Genomic DNA, 20,433 nt, shown 5'->3' with positions numbered 1-20,433 from the left:
ACAGAGACGGTTGAAATTAGGAGTATCCAATTAACTACCTCTCTGCAGGTAGGAAGTTATATGCCCTTTAAATGTTGTCCCAGCCATGTGGATAGCACTTGTCACAGCAACTGCTGTTGAGCATGGCCACTCCATTTTTAACTACTGCTACTACTTGAATTTCATGTATGTTATCCTGCCACTTGAGGATAACATGAATCACAGGAGTGGGGAACTGTAACCCTCCAGATGTTGCTGGACAGTAACTCCCATCAAACCAGCCAGCAGGACCAACAATCAGGAAAGATGGGATTTGTAGTCTAACACCCAGAGGAACACATCTTGCCCATCCTTGCTGGAACACATCACATTACGTGAGGTTTAATCCTAAACAAGTTTATAGCATACTACATCTATTCATCTTTAAAATGCTACATGCCTTGTATTTTTTTAATCAAAGCTTGTATTCCCCCCCCCCATTTTCATATTGTGTCATATGTTCACAAAAACAACTCAAGAAGCCAACATTCACTGTTTTTCTAACCTCTAATTCCAGGTTCATTTTTTAAAGGAGCTAACAAAAAGTTTTTCACATTTCAGTAAACAAATTTGGAACAGGAATACAGAATTAAGCTGAGAAATAACAGATTAAGCGAAAGCTTGGCATTCCAAAATATACTGAACTAAAACCGCACTTATTGGACTTAGAATCATAGAATAGCAGAGTTGGAAGGAACCTATAAGGCCTTCAAGTCCAACTGCCTGCTCAGTGCAGGAATCCAAATTAAAGCATACCCGACAGGTGCCTGTCCAGCTGCTTCTTGAATGCCTCCATTATTGGAGAGCCCACCACCTCCCTAGGTAATTGGTTCTATTGTTGTACTGCTCTAACAGGAAGTTTTTCTTGATGTTCAGCTGTGCACTTCTCAATAAACATGCATTACACACCTGCAACTGAAGACCAGGAGCTTTACGGTTTAGTTGCAATGTCACTGTCATTAATTTTTATAGCCTGGATCCATGTTTACTTTAAAAAGTGGGATTTACTCATGTAACTTAGGTCCAATTACTTCAGTGGGTCTACTCTGAATAAAACTTAACCACCCATAATTTCTGTAAATGCTATTCTGTAAATAGACACACATCAATCTTAAGCAAATTTGCTCAGCATTCATTCCACTGAGTTCAATGAGACTTTCTAAACATTGTCATTTTGCAAGTAATGAATACTTGCTATCAGGGTAAGACTGATTAGGATTTCAAGGTTCTCAACCAGAACTTGAGATGGGGGAAAAGGCCAAGACAGCACTTCTAGCATCTAGATTTCTTCTTTTCCTTCTAGGCCCTGATGCCACAGGCTATGAATATCAGAGGTACCTTTGATTCCCAAGACCACTTTCCACTCTCAGCCTCATAGGCAGGAAAACTAGCTTAGTGTATGGTCAAAACTGCACTGAAAAAAAATCACACAGTCTGGCATCCATTGCCATGACAACCTCATATCCCTCTGAATCTTGATTGATTCTTGTAGAAGCAGCATACGACTTTCAGTTCAGCCTCACAATACATGCAAGTTGGTGTAGGCCATGTCTGCAATAGGCTTAGACAGCCTTTCCCAATGAGGTGCCCCCCCATGTTGCTGGAGTACAACTCTCATCCCCGACTGCTGGCCATGCCGGCTAGGAATGATGGGAATTACAGTTCAAAACACCATGAGGTCACTATGTTGGGGAAGGGTGGGCTAAGAGTACATTCAATTTAGCATAAATTCTGAAAGACAAGACTTTTCCCCCCTATGTACCACTATTATGTTCCTTCCTGATCCTATGGGCATCATTTTTTCTCTCTGTTATTAACTGAAAGCTTAAGCATGTATTTTACAGCTACTCCTTCCGCTGCTGTACTTTAAGAGAATCATTAATAGAGATGAAAAAGATGTTGATACACATGCCAATCATATTAAGCCGCACAATATCCTTTTAGGGTAGGAAATGTCATCTCTTTCCAACACACACCCCCAGATTGGTAATTTCATTTTATTTTTTATTAAAATAGCAAGATTAAGAAATCAATGTAGCAAAGTACGCTTCCAGTAACTAAACATTTTTTTTTTTAAAAAAGAAGTGAACGTTTAACCCTAAAGCATGGAAAAATGTCTTCCAGTTTCTGGCATGATTCACTTAACACAACATGGTAAGGCTCAATGAAAGAAATCAAAGGCTGGCGTGTTGAGCAAGGAATGTTCTTATTCTCTGTAGAAGTTCTTTCTTTACACTGTCGGGTACCAAGGCTGAAAAACAAAAAATAAAATAGGTAGCAGGAGAGAAGAGTGGGAAAATATGTAAAAAAAATCAAACTGATGCATCAACAATTATTAACAAGTGTTGCAATACAGATACCTCTACTTGCTTTATTTTTATACTTATTTTATTTAAAGGCATTTCTATACCATTTAATATATCAAAAATCTTTAAGTGATGTATATAATACACATGAGCACACACAAACTAAAGAACTCTATTTGAAAACGCCGAGATTTATCCTGCCAGGCCCACGAGACACAACTTATGACCCACAATGCTCTACGGACTCAGCCAACCAGCCATGTATAGCAGTCCACTGGGTAACTTGATATCTCTGGCTTTGCTGCCTGCCTGAGACAGAAATGTGGCAGAGTTGCTGAGCAGCTGGCAGGTCACAGCGTGTAGCCAATGGGCTGTTTTTGGCTTGATGAGTCATAAGCCTCTTCTGTGGTGACACCATGTTTGTGAAACTCTCTTCCAAGAGAAATGCATTTTGTTTATTTATCGCTTCATGCTTAAAACAGCCTCCAAGCAGTTTACAAAAGAAATCCACCAATCTTAATGTTTCTGGGTTTAAATAAAAAAAAACCCTGTTCTTGTTTTTGTTCTGCCAGGCAGTCAAACTAGACTGAAGTCAACTTTGATGTTATCTGATCTTAACCGTATCTATTTGGCTTTCTGCTGTAATTCCTTATTTTATGTGCTTTAATTATTGCTAATTGTTTAATTTGCTGTTAACAATTGAACAATACCTAATCCAGCAAGGTGTTGGTAGGGAAACTTAACCTGAGGGTTGAATTCTTCTGGGGGCCACATTCTAATGATGGGTGGGGCCAGAGGAAAAAGTGGACAGAGCAATGGGAGTGACATTTAGTCTTCTACAGTAGCAACATTTCCAACACGCAGTAGTCAGAGTTCAACACACACACACACACACCTTCATCTAGGCAAGCAAGAAGCATTGTCACAGTTGACAGACACATTCCAGCCAGGAAAAGCACCCGAGGAGGGTGCAGAGTGAGATTGGTGAAGGATGTTGCCCGGAAACAGGGTGTGTGGCCTGGAGAGGGGTATGGTATGAGGAGAATCCCAAGGGCCAGACAGAGAGGCTGGGAGGGCCACATTTGGCCCCAGTGCCTGAGGTTTCCAACACCTTCAGTAAGAGACGACTGATGCGGAAGTGCATTTCCACGTTAGAGAAGCCATATGGTGCAATAAGAGTGTTAGATTAGGAGTGGAGAAACCAGGTTCACATCCCCAATTCTGCCATGAAGCTCATTGGATGATTTTGGGCCAGTCAGGATCTCTCAGCTTAGTTCACAGGATTGTTGTAAAGACAAAAGGGAGTTGGGAACCTTGAGCTCCTTGGAGGAAAGGACATATATATCGGAAGGACAGGGAAGGACGTATTGGTGGCGGAGTCGCTCTATACGTGAAAGAAGGCATTGAATCCAGCAAGCTCGAAACCCCAAAAGAGGCAGACTCCTCCACAGAATCGTTGTGGGTGGTGATACCATGCCCCAGGAGGGACTTAATACTGGGAACGATCTATCGTCCCCCTGATCAAAATGCTCAGGGAGACCTTGAGATGAGATATGAAATTGAGGAAGCATCCAAACTAGGAAATGTGGTAGTAATGGGTGACTTCAACTACCCGGACATAGACTGGCCGCATATGTGTTCCAGTCATGACAAAGAAGCAAAGTTTCTAGATATTCTAAATGACTATTCCCTAGATCAGTTGGTCATGGAACCGACCAGAGGAACGGCAACCCTGGACTTAATCCTCAGTGGGGACCGGGACCTGGTGCGAGATGTAAGTGTTGTTGAACCGATTGGGAGCAGTGACCACAGTGCTATTAAATTAAACATACATGTAACTGGCCAATTGCCAAGAAAATCCAACATGGTCACATTTGACTTCAAAAGAGGAAACTTCACAAAAATGAGGGGATTGGTAAAAAGAAAGCTGAAAAACAAAGTCCAGAGGGTCACATCACTCGAAAATGCTTGGAAGTTCTTTAAAAACACTATATTAGAAGCTCAACTGGAGTGCATACCGCAGATCAGAAAAGGTACCGCCAGGGCCAAGAAGATGCCAGCATGGTTAACAAGCAAAGTCAAGGAAGCTCTTAGAGGCAAAAAGTCTTCCTTCAGAAAATGGAAGTCTTGTCCGAATGAAGAAAATAAAAAAGAACACAAACTCTGGCAAAAGAAATGCAAGAAGACAATAAGGGATGCTAAAAAAGAATTTGAGGAGCACATTGCTAAGAACATAAAAACCAACAACAAAAAATTCTATAAATACATTCAAAGCAGGAGACCATCTAGGGAGACAATTGGACCCTTGGATGATAAGGGAGTCAAAGGTGTACTAAAGAACGATAAGGAGATTGCAGAGAAGCTAAATGAATTCTTTGCATCTGTCTTCACAGTGGAAGATATAGGGCAGATCCCTGAACCTGAACTAACATTTGCAGGAAGGGATTCTGAGGAACTGAGACAAATAGTGGTAACGAGAGAGGAAGTTCTAAGCTTAATGGACAATATAAAAACTGACAAATCACCGGGCCCGGATGGCATCCACCCGAGAGTTCTCAAAGAACTCAAAGGTGAAATGGCTGATCTGCTAACTAAAATATGTAACTTGTCCCTCGGGTCCTCCTCCGTGCCTGAGGACTGGAAAGTGGCAAATGTAACACCAATCTTCAAAAAGGGATCCAGAGGGGATCCCGGAAATTACAGGCCAGTTAGCTTAACTTCTGTCCCTGGAAAACTGGTAGAAAGTATGATTAAAGCTAGATTAACCAAGCACATAGAAGAACAAGCCTTGCTGAAGCAGAGCCAGCATGGCTTCTGCAAGGGAAAGTCCTGTCTCAGTAACCTATTAGAATTCTTTGAGAGTGTCAACAAGCATATAGATAGAGGTGATCCAGTGGACATAGTGTACTTAGACTTTCAAAAAGCGTTTGACAAGGTACCTCACCAAAGGCTTCTGAGGAAGCTTAGCAGTCATGGAATAAGAGGAGAGGTCCTCTTGTGGATAAGGAATTGGTTAAGAAGCAGAAAGCAGAGAGTAGGAATAAACGGACAGTTCTCCCAATGGAGGGCTGTAGAAAGTGGAGTCCCTCAAGGATCAGTATTGGGACCTGTACTTTTCAACTTGTTCATTAATGACCTAGAATTAGGAGTGAGCAGTGAAGTGGCCAAGTTTGCTGATGACACTAAATTGTTCAGGGTTGTTAAAACAAAAAGGGATTGCGAAGAGCTCCAAAAAGACCTCTCCAAACTGAGTGAATGGGCGGAAAAATGGCAAATGCAATTCAATATAAACAAGTGTAAAATTATGCATATTGGAGCAAAAAATCTTAATTTCACATATACGCTCATGGGGTCTGAACTGGCGGTGACCGACCAGGAGAGAGACCTCGGGGTTGTAGTGGACAGCACGATGAAAATGTCGACCCAGTGTGCGGCAGCTGTGAAAAAGGCAAATTCCATGCTAGCAATAATTAGGAAAGGTATTGAAAATAAAACAGCCGATATCATAATGCCATTGTATAAATCTATGGTGCGGCCGCATTTGGAATACTGTGTACAGTTCTGGTCGCCTCATCTCAAAAAGGATATTATAGAGTTGGAAAAGGTTCAGAAGAGGGCAACCAGAATGATCCAGGGGATGGAGCGACTCCCTTACGAGGAAAGGTTGCAGCATTTTGGGCTTTTTAGTTTAGAGAAAAGGCGGGTCAGAGGAGACATGATAGAAGCGTATAAAATTATGCATGGCATTGAGAAAGTGGATAGAGAAAAGTTCTTCTCCCTCTCTCATAATACTAGAACTCGTGGACATTCAAAGAAGCTGAATGTTGGAAGATTCAGGACAGACAAAAGGAAGTACTTCTTTACTCAGCGCATAGTTAAACTATGGAATTTGCTCCCACAAGATGCAGTAATGGCCACCAGCTTGGATGGCTTTAAAAGAAGATTAGACAAATTCATGGAGGACAGGGCTATCAATGGCTACTAGCCATGATGGCTGTGCTCTGCCACCCTAGTCAGAGGCAGCATGCTTCTGAAAACCAGTTGCCGGAAGCCTCAGGAGGGGAGAGTGTTCTTGCACTCGGGTCCTGCTTGCGGGCTTCCCCCAGGCACCTGGTTGGCCACTGTGAGAACAGGATGCTGGACTAGATGGGCCACTGGCCTGATCCAGCAGGCTCTTCTTATGTTCTTATGAAAGGCAGGCCTTAAATGCAAACATAAACCCACATGTAACCAGCACAAAAGCATTCTGTGGGTGGAGTACTGACCATGGGATGCTCCTACTAAAGTGGGGGCAGCTTTCCTCTTCCCTCTGTTCCTCCAAAATATTTTCTGGATGGTTGAGGGACCTTCCTAAGCAGAAAGGGGAACAGCGCAAGGGGCTGCAGGGGCGGGAGATTCCAGTTCCTTTAGCAAACTGAAGAGGCCCTTCCGTTCACCGAGGACTACTTAGGATCCAACCCATAATTAATGTGCATTAGAAAATATTGAATTAACTGGGATGCATTTTTGACACCAGTGAGGACACATGTCCAGTTGTTACAAGAGACTAGTTGCTCATTCCTAGAGCTGTGTTGATGCCACTGCTTTAATCTGTACTTTTTTTTCTTTTTTACAATAGCCTACAGCTGATCACATGCAAAACACTTTCAGTTAATTTCTTACCAATTTAGTATATGAGCACATTCAGGTACAGGCATCAAGATGAAGGAGAAGGGCCTCACATGCTGTTTAGAGTAAACTGAATTTTGCATTCTCCTGTAACAGGAATGGGAACCTGTGGTTCTTCAGGTATTGTTGGATTCCAACTCCCATCAGCCGCAGCCAGCATGGTCCAATGATCAGGGATGATGGGAGTTGCAGGCCAGCAACATCTGCACAAGCATGGGTTCTCCAATCCTTGTCCTGGATACAGCACCACATACATCTGGGTGAGATACAAATCAGTGCTCTACTTGAAACTGTCAAAGCAGTTTTACTTCTCTTACCTCTGCCTTTTGGAGTAATTTCTGCCACCAAATCATCAACAGTGACATGTTCTAGTCCTTTTTCTTTGATGACATCTAAGCAAGGTCAAAGGAACCACACAGTTTTTCAGGTTAGGTAGAAAGTGATAGGCCTGTCCAGGACAACAAAACTTGACACACATAGAACATGCTATTATGGCACAATCTGAAGCCCGTTCACATACTGAATTTGATAGAACATGCTTCCCCATCTCTCTCCCTTCCCCCCCCCTCCCATGCTGTGCTCAGGACTGCAATCTTGATTATATTCACAACTTGTTTTTTGTGACAGTACTTACAGGTATGGAGTACCAGCACCTCTTTTTTTGCTGCCCATAGTAGCCATCTTATGCTGTCACCTACAGTACATTTATCAAGATTACCGGCACCTCATTTTTCATCAAAAAACACTGATAACATATGAATCCATACCAGGATGAAAACACAAACACACTACACTCAAGTAGTGCTGTGCACCCAAAAAGAACTGTGGACTCTTTTTGATAAGTAGTGCAATCTTCATCCCATAGCACAAGACTTTTGAATTGGAGATCAACTAGTGTCCATATGTTACTCATACACTGGGTTGCACCCAAAACTGCCATTCCACATATACAACAGGCTTCTGCAATGGAACTTCTCTCTTCTGCAGCCCTCCACATATCCTCAAAACTTGCTCCAGAGTGTTGGGAGACCCCAAGGCAGATTTTGGGACTGCATGGGGAGGGGGAGAAGAGGAGGGGAAAGTCTCATGATGCTTACACAACATTGGATACAACCCACTGTGATTAATGTGGAAGAGTGGAACAAGCAGGCTCCCAGGACACTTTTGATCTCTTAACCAAGTTTAAGAGATCAGAAGTGTCATGTCTGCACTGAACCCATACAGAAAAAGAAAGGAGAAATATACTTGAACTAGTCAGTCAACACAATGATGAAGTCAACATAAAATATTATAAAATTTAGCATGTTGGATGCATAACCTGGGCCTCTCACAGGTATAAATATAATAAAAAGATAGGAAAATAAAACATTTTGCATATAGAATTCTTCAGTAGTCCATTATTATCCTTCAGAAGATGGAACACATCTGGGAAACAGAGGATCTGGTTCTAGAAGGAGATGGATCTAAAATGCAATGCTTAAAACTACTAGAATGGGAATGCAAAGAAACAGCCATTTTTTAAAATTTGTCAATATTTAAAATGTAGGTATCTGAGTATTCATTTCCAACTTTGCACTGATGACTTAGCTCTGTCAATACATTCACGATGTTTGAGATCAACTGACAATTACCTTTACAGTGTGCCTTCAACTGGTCTTTCCAGCCACATTCAATTAATTTGGCCCTCAGTAATTCTTTAAGGCTGTAAAAAGACATGTAGTTAGAAGTTTGCTAGAAAAAAGAATGTCAATTAATGCAGGTTAACAGAAAAAGTTAAACTGGACTTCATTTTCCCCTAAACTGTTTTTAAAGCACTGTAGAACTGCAATTTTAGTTTACCATGCATAAGAGAGATGAACAAATGCTTGGAATGTCAAATCTGTACTCTGAACCAGGGCTAGTTAACCTGCGGCCTTCCAGATGCTGTTGGACTACAGCTCTCATTACCCCCTACCATTGGCCATGCTGGCTGAGGCTGAGAGGAGTTATAGTTCAACAGCAACCCCTGAATTAGAAAGTTAAAATTGGCTCAGTTAAGGTAAAACAAAAATGAACTCCCCCTCCCCCCCTTTCTATTTTCATCCAAGGAGTACAGAGGAGCATACAGGCATACCCCGCTTTAACATACGCAATGGGACCGGAGCATGTATGTAAAGTGAAAATGTACTTAAAGTGAAGCAATTATCTATGCATGTACTGCACTGCAATCGCCACTAGATGGCAGCGGAGTCAAGCCATTAAGTGTCCGTAATTGCAAAGCACGCGTACGTTAAGCGGGGTATGGTGGCGTATGGAGCATGTACGTTATAGCGAGCAGACGTTAAGTGAAGCGACGTTAAGCGGGGTATGCCTGTACATTGTCTCTATCACCCACCAGTTTTGTCGTCACAACCCCATGTAGTAAGTGATGTTGATTTGGCTAATGGTTACCCATGGACCTTCATGGCTGAGCACCACTTTTTTTAAAAAAAAGTTACAGAATACAGTTGTTGAGATCAATATCCCTGATCCTTAACACAACCTTGCAGTTTTTGTTTCCTATGAGCTGCCTTAAGCCTCCTTTGAACTGATGTTAACCATGATTAACTTTATAAGACCATCAGTTTCAAAGAATCCAAAGTTAGTCATGGCTAACACAATTCCACTGATTTCAATGGGTCTTCTTCCAAGATTTAGTCGGATATACCACCCGTAACAAACGGTAACTTGAATCAACAAGCAGAAAGCTTTTATTTTCATGGCTGTATCAATTTCGTTCTAAAGGCAGGATTCAAGCCAATGAGTATACTACATTGTTCCTCCATCCACATAAGACATTTCTACCAACTCCTTTCCCCATCTGCAGCTGCCTCTCCAATGTCCCACACCATTACCAATAGTCCCCAACTCCCAAACTCAGATTTACAGGGGCTGCAGAGGGAAGGGGAAGGCAAGAAAGCCTTGTTACATGAATGTGAACTCTGTTCCATTCACAGAAGGGAAGATTCAAGCAAATATCTTCTATTACTAGTAAAGTGTAATCATTTCACACTGTGCCCCTGAACTTCACTTCTACTCACCCCTTCACTTCATCCAACACACTTCTTTTTCTTAAGCAAGGAGCATAACAGGCTGCAATCCTAATCATGTCTGTTCAGAATCAAGTCCCACTGAAATCAATAGAGCTTCCCCCACCCTCAGAGTAAGTGGGGTTCGGCTTGCCGCCAGAGTGATGCAATATATTCCTACAACCGGAATAGGAAACAAAGGCCACCTACCGTTCCCGTTCTCCTGTTTCAATGAGCTTCTGGTTAATGGTTGCTCTCATTTGTGCATCTTTATTCATTGTTTCCTCCAAGTCTATCTGTGTACAACCAATCCACTTAAAAAGAAAAAAGAAAGAAAAATATTGATGAACCGCACTGCCACCAAACATCTACTCTTCCATCTAAGCTGTGTGTGCACAGAGAATGCTGAATACAGGCACTCCACAGACTTCCGGGAAGGGTGACTTCGCTTGTGCCTGCTTTTGAGACGGGCTCCCGCCTCAAAAGAAGCTTATTCAGATATAAATCAGTCAGAACATTTTTTTTTTTGACTGATGAAATTTCTCCCGGGCAGGGAGAAACGTAGAGATCAACCTCAAAAGCCTGTTTTTGTTGGGAGGACTGGATTTCATTAATTTATGGGAAAGGTCCAGCCAGCAATGCCGGACGGACTTCCGAACAAGCTCTATCTGATTAATGCGATACGTTTATCTTTTCTTCAAAGAGAAAACGGACTAACAGGCAAGCACCCTTCTTTCTATTATTTTTTTTACTTGGTTTAAATTGTTGCAGCAAAAAGAGATTTGTCAAATGAATCAGCTTTAAAGAACTTCTGGGTGAGCTATAACTCTTCTCTGTTATTCACAAAATTAACAGCTTATCTCTGTTTCTATTGCAAAAAGCTGTCCTGGAAGTGCATTCTAAAGATATAAACAGAAGAGGGATTTCTATTCCGAGGAACATTATATTGTCTGGGACTATTCTCTTTTTGGTCTATTTTATTTTGACGAATCTGCTTCTTCACGACGCCACTAACTGTTTTGATGCTGGGAACTAAATTTGTTTTGTATTCTTGAACATAGAGAGATAAGGCAGGCTGCTCTGTTTATACTGTGATGTCATCAAGCCTGGAATATTAACCCAATTGTTGCTGAAATAAGAAGTGGTTCTTCTTTATTTTTGTTTTGTTTTCGTGGTTTTAAAAATGGCAATCAAGAAAGTGGCTGAGAATCTGGAAGTAATTATGTTTCAGAAAATAATGGATGAGATTGAGATAACGAAACAAACCCTGCGACAGGGCTGTAAGGAGCTGAAAATTGAACTGAGCAAAATGACGCAGGAGCTTAAAGAAATAGGGGATCCTGTGAGAGAGGAGAATGAGATCAGAGATGAGAAAAGAAAAAATAAAGGGAAGATACAAGCCCTGGAGATTGGAACAAATGTGGAATTAGAAAAAGATCTGGAGTTTATGGATATTAGAAATAAAATCTACTGTTTGGAATTTAACGTTATCTCTGAAGAAATTAATGAAGATATTAGAGATAAAGTTATCAATGGCTTGGATAATCTTCTGGACTGGAATGACATGATGGAGCTTGATATAGAGAAAATCTATGGAATTAACTGCAGCCATGTGACAATGGAAAAACTCTCAAGAGATGAGCCAGTGCATTTTGTAAAAAAGAAGAACAGAGATATGACTTTACAACAATATTTCAGCAACTTATTCAGAATTGATGGCAAGAAAATATTTGGGATAGAGGAAATTCCCATCAGACTCTTATTATATGACTATGGCTATGACAGCAAGATTATTATGGAATACTGATAATGGAAGATTGGACACTGAAATTACTGGACTTAACAGGACTATTGAAGATGGAAGATGGAATTAATAGGGATAATGGAATAATGGCTATTGAAATTATTGGACCTAACAGATTTTGATGAGATGGATTAATCGATATGTTTATTTGGACTATGGTTATGACAATAAGATTATTATTATTATTAACAAGATGGATTAATCGATATGTTTATTTGGAGAAAAATTGATAGATATATTTCTTAAAGAATTGAAACCTCTCTTTGACTTTTTGTGGAAAGAATAAAGTAATGTTTATGAGATTTGATGATTAATTAAGATAACTACTGGAGGAAAGTGATTTTATAATATAATTTAAGAGACAGGATTGTTATATATTGTAGACCTATAACTGATTTGATCTGCGACAAATGGGAAGTCAACATTTTATTTTTTTGTTTAATCATTTTTGTTTTGTTTTGTTTTTTGTCTTTGAATGTTTTATGATTTTGTTTTGTATGTTTTATGAAAATTTGAATAAAAATTATTGTAAAAAAAGAAAAGAAAGCTGAATACAGCCCGACAGGCATGTACGGCTGTTTGCCAGAGGACTTGATAACAAAAATGCTATTAAGCCTCAGCAGGCCAGAATGCAAAGCTGGATGGGCAGAGTCTGGTCAGCCAAGTGGTGTGAGTGTGTCACAAACTGCACTGACCTGTTCCAAGATTTTCCAATGCTTTGTTTGTTGGTTCAATTTTTATAGCCTAATTAAACAATAAAGCTATTCTTCCCATCAGACGCAAAGATCTTGATGGCAAGACAACTTCTGTTGTTGATTCCAGCCCAATGATTTTCTTAGACCAGAACAGTGAGATCACATACGATTACTATGTTTTATGAATAGATTTCACCCTTTCTAAATCACCCCATAGATGTGACTCTTTGTTCCCTGCATTCTGATCCAATGCTAATCCTAGACTGTCCAGCTTAACTCAATGCAATTACTCCCAAGCAAGTACATACAGCAGCCTTTGCCAACCTGGTGCCCCCCAGCTGAGCCCTGGCTAGGGTTGATGGGGGTTGCAGGCCAAAACATCTGGAGGGCACCAGGTTGACAAAAGCTGCTGTATACAGGATTATAAGCTAAAATAAACATCTGTCAACTTTTTTCATGAGACCATATTATTTTTTGGGAGGAGGACCTGTTCTTATGAAAAAAAAATATTTAAATGTTTATATTTAACATTTTCAGTGTAGTAAATTCAATAAAACAGCAATAAAACATTTCACTGGGGAATAGGGGAGGGGAATACGGAAAACAGAGGAGTAACAAAGGAATATATATGAAGGGGGAAAGTAGTATATTCAACTTCATATCAGAGAATATCATATTGTACAGTATAGCTACATTACTAACAATTATTCTTGCAGGAGATCCTTTAAGACAGTGGCTCTTAAACCTTTTTTGGGTCATAGACCCCTTTGAGAATCTGATGAAAGCTATGGACTGCCTCCCCAGTAAAATGCACATAAACATATACATACAAACGTTTGCATATAATTTATTTTATTGCATTGGAAATTGATTTTTTTGGTGCCCAGTTCACAGAAAGCCTTAAGTCCATCCATGGATGCCCTATAGTTCCATAGACCACAGGTTAAGAACCCGCTTTAAGAGGATCTGACCAGTTTCTTTAATATAAAGAATATTAATTCTTTAATATTAATATTCTTTAATTCTGGGAAATGCTAACTGAGCACTATTTCATTATCTGCTTCTCTCAGCAAGCCTGGGTGGAGTGGACATAACAGGCCCTGTTCCAGTATTTATTTACTGGCATTTCCCCACATGGAAAAAGTTTTTTGGGGGGTGGGGAGGGAGTTATGGAACTTACACATTGCACAAGTTCGCATGACACACTAAGCCAAACTATGGCTTACTGAGACCACAAGGATGTGGGAGCTCCTATAGAGGAGCTCACAGCCACTTTCCTACTGCTGAGTCCTTTTTACTTCCTTGCTGAGCTAAACCAAAATTTGGCTTAACAGACTGTGCAGACGGGACCCATGGTTAAGTTCTTTCTCCTCACTTGGCTCCAGCTCACAGTCAGCAAAGAAAAAACTTAACTACCGTATATTCCGGCGTATAAGACGACGGGCGTATAAGACGACGGGCGTATAAGACGACGGGCGTATAAGACGACGGGCGTATAAGACGACGGGCGTATAAGACGACGGGCGTATAAGACGACGGGCGTATAAGACGACGGGCGTATAAGACGACGGGCGTATAAGACGACGGGCGTATAAGACGACCCCCAACTTTTGAGAAGATTTTCCTGGGTTAAAAAGTCATCTTATACGCCGGAATAACAGCCCCCCAACCACAGCCACAACTCTTCAACCCGCTTGCCCCCATAGCAACCCGCCCCCAGCCGCAAAAAAGACCCTGATCCCCGTTTAAAAAGCCAGCATCCCTCTCCCCTTTCTTCCCTGCGTGGCCAGCGCTCCCTTGCCCCATAGCCCGCACCGACCTTTGCCCACCAAGAAGTGGATGTCGCTGAGCACCTCGTTCTTGAAGAGGAAGGCGAAGCGCTCCTGCACCGTCGGCTTCGTCGCCTGCCAGTTGTAGGCCGGCTTCCGCGGCGCCAGCAGGCCGGAGGCGGCGGCGGCGGTGGAGGGCGCCGAGGAGGAGGCCGCAGGGGCAGCTGTCGGCAGCGGGTTCCCGCCTCCCGCTGCTGCTGCTGCTGCCGCCGCCCGGTGGTTGTGCATCAGCGGAGGTGCCGGCGCGGCCTGCGGCGGCAAGAGCAGCGAAAGCGGCCCGCCGTTGGCCGCCCGAGGAGGAGCAGCCGCCGCCGCCGCGGCCCCGTCGCTCACCTAAGCAGCCGCTGGCGGAGGAGCAGCAGCAGCGGCGGGAGGCGGCGCAGGCGAGGCCGCCACGGAGGAGAAGGACGCGGGGAGGCTGCTGCTGCTGCTGCTCCCCACCCCGGCCGCCATTTTGCGGCGGAGGAGGCCACGCAGGAGATGGCGGGGACGGAGGAGCAATAGGGATTCCCCTCAGGGGAGGGGACGCCGGGCCAGGCTGCAAGCAGGAGAAATACTATATTCCGGCGTATAAGACGACACCCGGCGTATAAGACGACCCCCAACTTTTGTGAAGATTTTCCTGGGTTAAAAAGTCATCTTATACGCCGGAATATACGGTACATGCGCACTAAGCCAAGCCATTACAAAGGACCAGGGAGGAGCAAAGCAGCTGCAAGCTCCTCTCTGGGAATCCATACACTTGCATGGCCCCAGTAAACCATGGTTTGGCCTGTGTAAACCAGGACATTCTTTTATTTAATATGATAGCCAATATTTTCTAGCAAAACTAAATGTGGACTTTTTCCAGCTGTTAGGAATGGGGGAAGAGATCATGGGTGCAAACTGTAGCATGGTGGTGGGGGAAACTTTGTTTCTGCGCCATTTCCCCTACATTTAAAATAAGCCCCAAGGCAGCCATGAGCCACAAAGGGAAGAAAAAGGAAGGTACAATAGAAGTACCAGTCTTGTTTCTTCTATGAGGCTAGTAGCAGCTGGGGTGGAGGGGCAACTTAAGTTCAGGAAATAGTGCAGAAGAAAAAGGGTTAAACTCCCTCCTCCAACATCAGTCTCAATATCTCCCTCCCCTTCCTCCGCATCTGCTCTTAATCAAAGCAAAAATTCTTTTGGAGTTTTCATAACAGATGCCCCACATCATGTTTTGTTTGATTTTGAGTTCAGGGCAAACACAGATATCAGATGTGCCAACACTGGACTCTCGCATAATCTTGACCCAGGAACGGCGCAGTCTCAAGTTTAATCAACACACACACACACACGCACACACACAGCTGCCTTATACCAAGTCGGACCATTGGTCCATCTAGTTCAGTATTGCCTACACTGATTGGTGGCGACTCTTCAGGATTTCAGCCAGGGAGACTCTCCCTACTTGGAGATACCAGGGATTGAACCTGGGACCTTCTACATGCAAAGCAGATGCTCTGTTGCTGAGCTTCATTAAACCACAAGGCTATATGAAGGTAGATGTAAAATGAGAGAGAAACAGACAGGAGCAAGAAGTCATACATTTGACTTTTTAAAAAATGTTTTTAATTGCTGTAAACCGCCCAGAGATCTTTGGCTATGGGGCGGTATATAAATGTAATAAATAAATAAATTTTTGTCTGGAGGCATGACAAGAAACTTACATTTTAAGAAAGGAACACACAATACCCTGTTTCCAAACAGACGTCAATCACCGCGGATCTCGACACCACTGCTGTAAGGAAGAAAAATTTCATCGTTTTTTAAGTTACAGATTTTTCAGAAATAGTGACACAAGGTTATTCTGAAGACTAAACAAAATAAAAAACAGCATTCCTCTTCAAAACAGTACAGGTTTTCATGCAGCTGATTTAGCAGCTACATAGCTCTTAGTCTTTCTGCATGCGCAGAGAGCTTAGGGTGGCATGCAATCAAAGCTCAGCACAAAACAAGAGTTTGGAGGGCGAGAGAGACTTCAGCTGCATCTGTCTGCTTCAAAGATGCCCCTTCCCCCAAAGCCCTATAGCACATGCAGAGGAATTCAGGTGAGGGAAGGAATTATCTAGCTTCACTTTGCACTCGGTTTTGGAGAAGGAAAGAAGTCTCTAAAGCCCTTCTTGCTTCTAGTCTTCTGGGAATCCAACTCGGACCACTTTCATTTTCCATGATCTTTCCTTTGAGTTATTTTTGAGTGCAAAATAAACCCCTTAGGATAAATAAGGGTTGGTCTCTTGCACCCATTGCAAAGATCCTTTGACTGAGTTCTCTGCTACCCACAGAGAATTAGAACAAGCAGTGGGAATCTTTGTGCTTGGCATCTAGCGCAGAGGCAGTTGTTATTGGTGATTCGAGTAATAGACCACTAGTCCCACTGAAATTAGTGGGGCTTACTCCCAAGTAAGTATGCATTAGACTGGGGCCTTGAAACCATCCATGCTAGCACCAGCTTCAACAATATACTATTTCCCCCCTCTGTTTAATGAAGAGCTTGTGTAATTTGAGAACAGCCAAGTATATTAACGCAGACTAAACTTTTATCCAGTCCATCATCTTCTACCTTCTACTGAGAGCCTCCCAATTTGTTGCACAAAAGCTGTAAACATCAACATGATTTTTAGTTCTGCAAAGCTTCGGACAAGGAAGTAATGAAGAGGGCCCAAAGCTTTGGACAGGAGTAGAAGACTATTACAAACCAAATCAGGTGATCTCATTGTTTGTAACTACCAGCCTGAAACTATTTGAGCTCTTCTTGCAAGATGAGAACCTCACACCTGTGGTCCAAATCCATCTCATTCCTCAGTTTCTCTAGCTGGCTCATTGTAACTTCTCTGCATGACAAGTTTTTTACCTTGTCAAACCATGTCTCTATAGTCTGCATTAGCCAAGTTAGAGAAGGTCAACACCAGTTCAAGAGACCTCAGCAAATAATGTTGAGGAGAGGATCCTAGCAAGAGAAGCAGAACCACAAATGTGTGTGGCCACATTCACACTGCATATTTATTCCACTTTTAACAGTCATGGCTTCCCCCAAAGTATCCTGGGAAGTGTAGTTTGTGAAGGACTCTGAGAACTGTTAGGAGACTCCTGTTCTCATCACAGAGTTACAATTCGAACAATCCCCATTCCCAGAGAACTCTGAAATTGTAGCTCTATGAGGGGAATAGAGATCTCCTAACAACTCTCAGCAGCCTTCACAACCTACACTTCCCATGATTCTTTGGGGGAAAGCCATGACTGTTTAAAGTGGAATAATAGCAGAATAAATGTATGGTGTGAATGTGGCCTCTGTGTGTGCACACAATGAATTGTTACCACTAGGGTTGCCAGGCTCAGGGCCTGAGACTGATCCTGTATCTTTAGGAGGAGAGAAAGTCAGCAAAGTGCAGGTGTTCTTGAACAATGTAATGGGAAAAACCGCAAGGTGGAATTCTCCCTTCCCCCTGCACAACTTTTAAAGATACAGAAGACCTCTTGGAGGCCGGGCCTGGCAACCAAGAGGTCTTCTGTATCTTTAAAAGTTGTGCAAGGGGAAGGGAAAATTCCACCTTGTGGTTTTCCCCATTACAGTGTTGCAAGAACACCTGCACTTGGCTGACTTTCTCTCCTCCTAAAGATACAGGATCAGAGGCCCTGAGCCTGGCAACCCTAGTTACCACCCACTTTAACACCAACACACACACACACACAACCATCCAACTGGTAAGATTTTGACAGGTTCCCAGAGCTGAGAGCTAAGACATAATAGTGACCAGCCTGACAAGGAAAATGTGTAGGGTTTACAACTAGATATGTGATAACTCAACAGTTTTGGGAAGGACTGAGATTTTTGGATTACTAGGAATTGCTATTGCTGTTGCTGTCGGTCAGAACAAAGAACTCCTTGAAATTCTTTAAGCTATGAAGAGCTGCAACAGTGGGCTGTCAAAACAAACACCAGTGAGTTTTGAATACTTTTTGATTGCTCATATGTGGCTAATTCATCTGGAATAATACTGAAATGCATGAAAGGGCAGACCAGAATAACTTGCATAGTTCAGGGGAAAAAATACATTTCATATGTATATATATATTTCATATATTTGAAACCCCCTATAGGTGCTGCCAATAAATAACACTGAAATTGCTGGATCAAATAGGCAACAAGGCAGCTTCCCACATAACTTAGGGCAGCTCTACATTTTAGGAAACAAACCCAGAAGCCCATAGATAGGGTTGTGTAAAGGCAGGTACGAATCATCCAGGCTTTGTGTGTTCACCGAAGGAAAACTTTGGTGTGCACACACAGCAATCCTGTTTTCTGCACGTGTGAATTCAGCCTTAATTAGTAACCTATTTTAAATGCGTGCATATTTTTAGCTGCATGACAAATTTCAAAATGCATAAATTATGCACAGTGTACATCCGTAATCTATTAAAGGTATAGTAAATAAGGCGAAATTGCAGCCACTCTGATTTCATACTCAGAGAACAGGGAAAGCAGCAAGTTCAAAGGGGATCAGAAAAGTGAGGGAGGAGAGGGAGCCTCCTTCAGCCCCGGCGGCCAAGAAGAGACCAATGCCCGCATAAGGAGGTAAGTCCTCCACTACCATCCACCACCTACCACCAACAAAGGCGTTACCTGTCCTGGGAGAAAACTGATTCCTTCCCGTCTGCTACCGAGACCAGAACTAGCCTCGAACCCACGACACCGTCGCAGCCTCCCAGGCGGCTAGGACTTAACCCAACCAAAAAAAAAAACCCAACGCCCAGCCTCAACTGCTGCAGGTGCACTCGGGAAATGTAGTCCTTGACTACAGATCTCTAACCCCTAGCTACCGTGAAATAACTACACCTCCCAGGAGGCTCCGCTCTCCAGCCGCTCTTATGCCTTGCTCTAGATCACCCGAGATAAAACTATGTCTCCCAGAATCCCTTCCTGCCCTTTCCTCTCTGACATCCCGTCGCGAGTCCATAGAGGTAGAAGAAATGAGCACAGCAATTCTACGTAGGTACGCAGAATTGCGCTGAGTCAGGTCCGACTTCAATAGGGCTAAGCTTCAGTCCAAAGCACCCTTTACATGGGAGTAAGTCCATTGAACTCAGTAGGATTTAGCTATCCCACAGAGAGTTACTCCTTAGTAAGTGTACAGATCTACAGCACAATTATGTGCATGTCTACTTGGAGGAAGTAAATCCCATTGAGTTCAATGGCGCTTACTCCTAGGTAAATATGTTTAGCAATCCTAAACTGAATTACTGTATGAAAAAGCAACAATCCTGTAAGTGCATGTAGCACGCTTATTGGGTTAGTCCTCCACTCTGTTATCAGGAAGTAAACCCCAGTCAAATCAGTGAAATTTACTTATGAGTAACTTCCACAGAACTGGATTAGTAAAACATACTTTTACTCCACAGTCCTTTATAAATTTCCATTTTTTTGTATACTGGTATTCCATCTTTTTTTTAAAAAAATCAACAAGTAAAAAACCATTGAAAATACAGTAACAGCAAACATCAAACGCATATTTTTTGAAAGTAAACAGAAAGTTGCCTTGTACCAAGTCAGGCCCCTGGTCCAACTAATTCTCTATATCTCTACTCGCTGACTGGCAGCAGCTCTCGAAACTGGCTTCTCTTCCAGTACCAACCCTACCTGCAGGTGCCAGGGGTCTACCCGGTGTACGCACCGTACATTTGAAGCCCATTTTCCCTGCAAAGAATCCTAGGAACTGTAGTTTGTTAAGTGTGCTGAGAACTGTAGCTCGGTCAGAGCTATAACCTACAGTCCCCACGATTCTTGGGTGGAAATGTGCTTTAAATAGAATTTACTGCAGGGCTATGGCTCTTCTCCGATTGAGTGCAATTCGGCTTACTCCCAGTCATTATTGTTATTTAGATTGGTTAGTAGCTTGTTATTACCCGAAGGTCTCCAATCGACTTGCAACATAAGACAGGGAAAATGTCCCGGCACAGGACGCTAGCTTTCCTTCACCCTGATGCTCTGAATAGCTGCGAGTTAGAAACACGGGGGCGTTCAAAAACTACCATTCCCAGCATGCC

The 20,433-nt window shown here is 42.6% G+C and overlaps 1 protein-coding gene across 5 annotated transcripts; it reads right to left on the bottom strand.

The window, feature by feature from the left end:
• Positions 1-2,005: 2,005 nt before the first annotated feature.
• On the bottom strand, positions 2,006-20,410 carry ENY2 (ENY2 transcription and export complex 2 subunit). 5 transcript variants are annotated; one of them, XM_061605205.1, is made up of 6 exons: positions 20,293-20,410; positions 16,059-16,129; positions 10,250-10,353; positions 8,624-8,694; positions 7,310-7,384; positions 2,006-2,269 (listed from the first exon to the last, which is right to left on the bottom strand). In XM_061605205.1, the coding sequence occupies exons 3-6, from the start codon at positions 10,315-10,317 to the stop codon at positions 2,193-2,195; spliced, it is 291 nt and encodes a 96-aa protein (XP_061461189.1). In that variant the 5' UTR covers positions 10,318-10,353; positions 16,059-16,129; positions 20,293-20,410; the 3' UTR covers positions 2,006-2,192. The 5 variants fall into 5 exon arrangements, with proteins under 5 accessions (XP_061461189.1, XP_061461219.1, XP_061461201.1 ...); XM_061605235.1 differs by lacking the exon at positions 20,293-20,410 and adding an exon at positions 20,027-20,099; XM_061605217.1 differs by lacking the exon at positions 20,293-20,410 and adding an exon at positions 19,932-20,014.
• Positions 20,411-20,433: the final 23 nt, after the last annotated feature.

Source organism: Rhineura floridana, chromosome 1 (genome assembly GCF_030035675.1).
Source record: "Rhineura floridana isolate rRhiFlo1 chromosome 1, rRhiFlo1.hap2, whole genome shotgun sequence".
NCBI classification, from domain to species: Eukaryota; Metazoa; Chordata; class Lepidosauria; order Squamata; family Rhineuridae; genus Rhineura; species Rhineura floridana.
The sequence above is the reverse complement of the archived record's forward strand: the minus strand, read 5'-3'. Positions and strand labels throughout refer to the sequence as shown.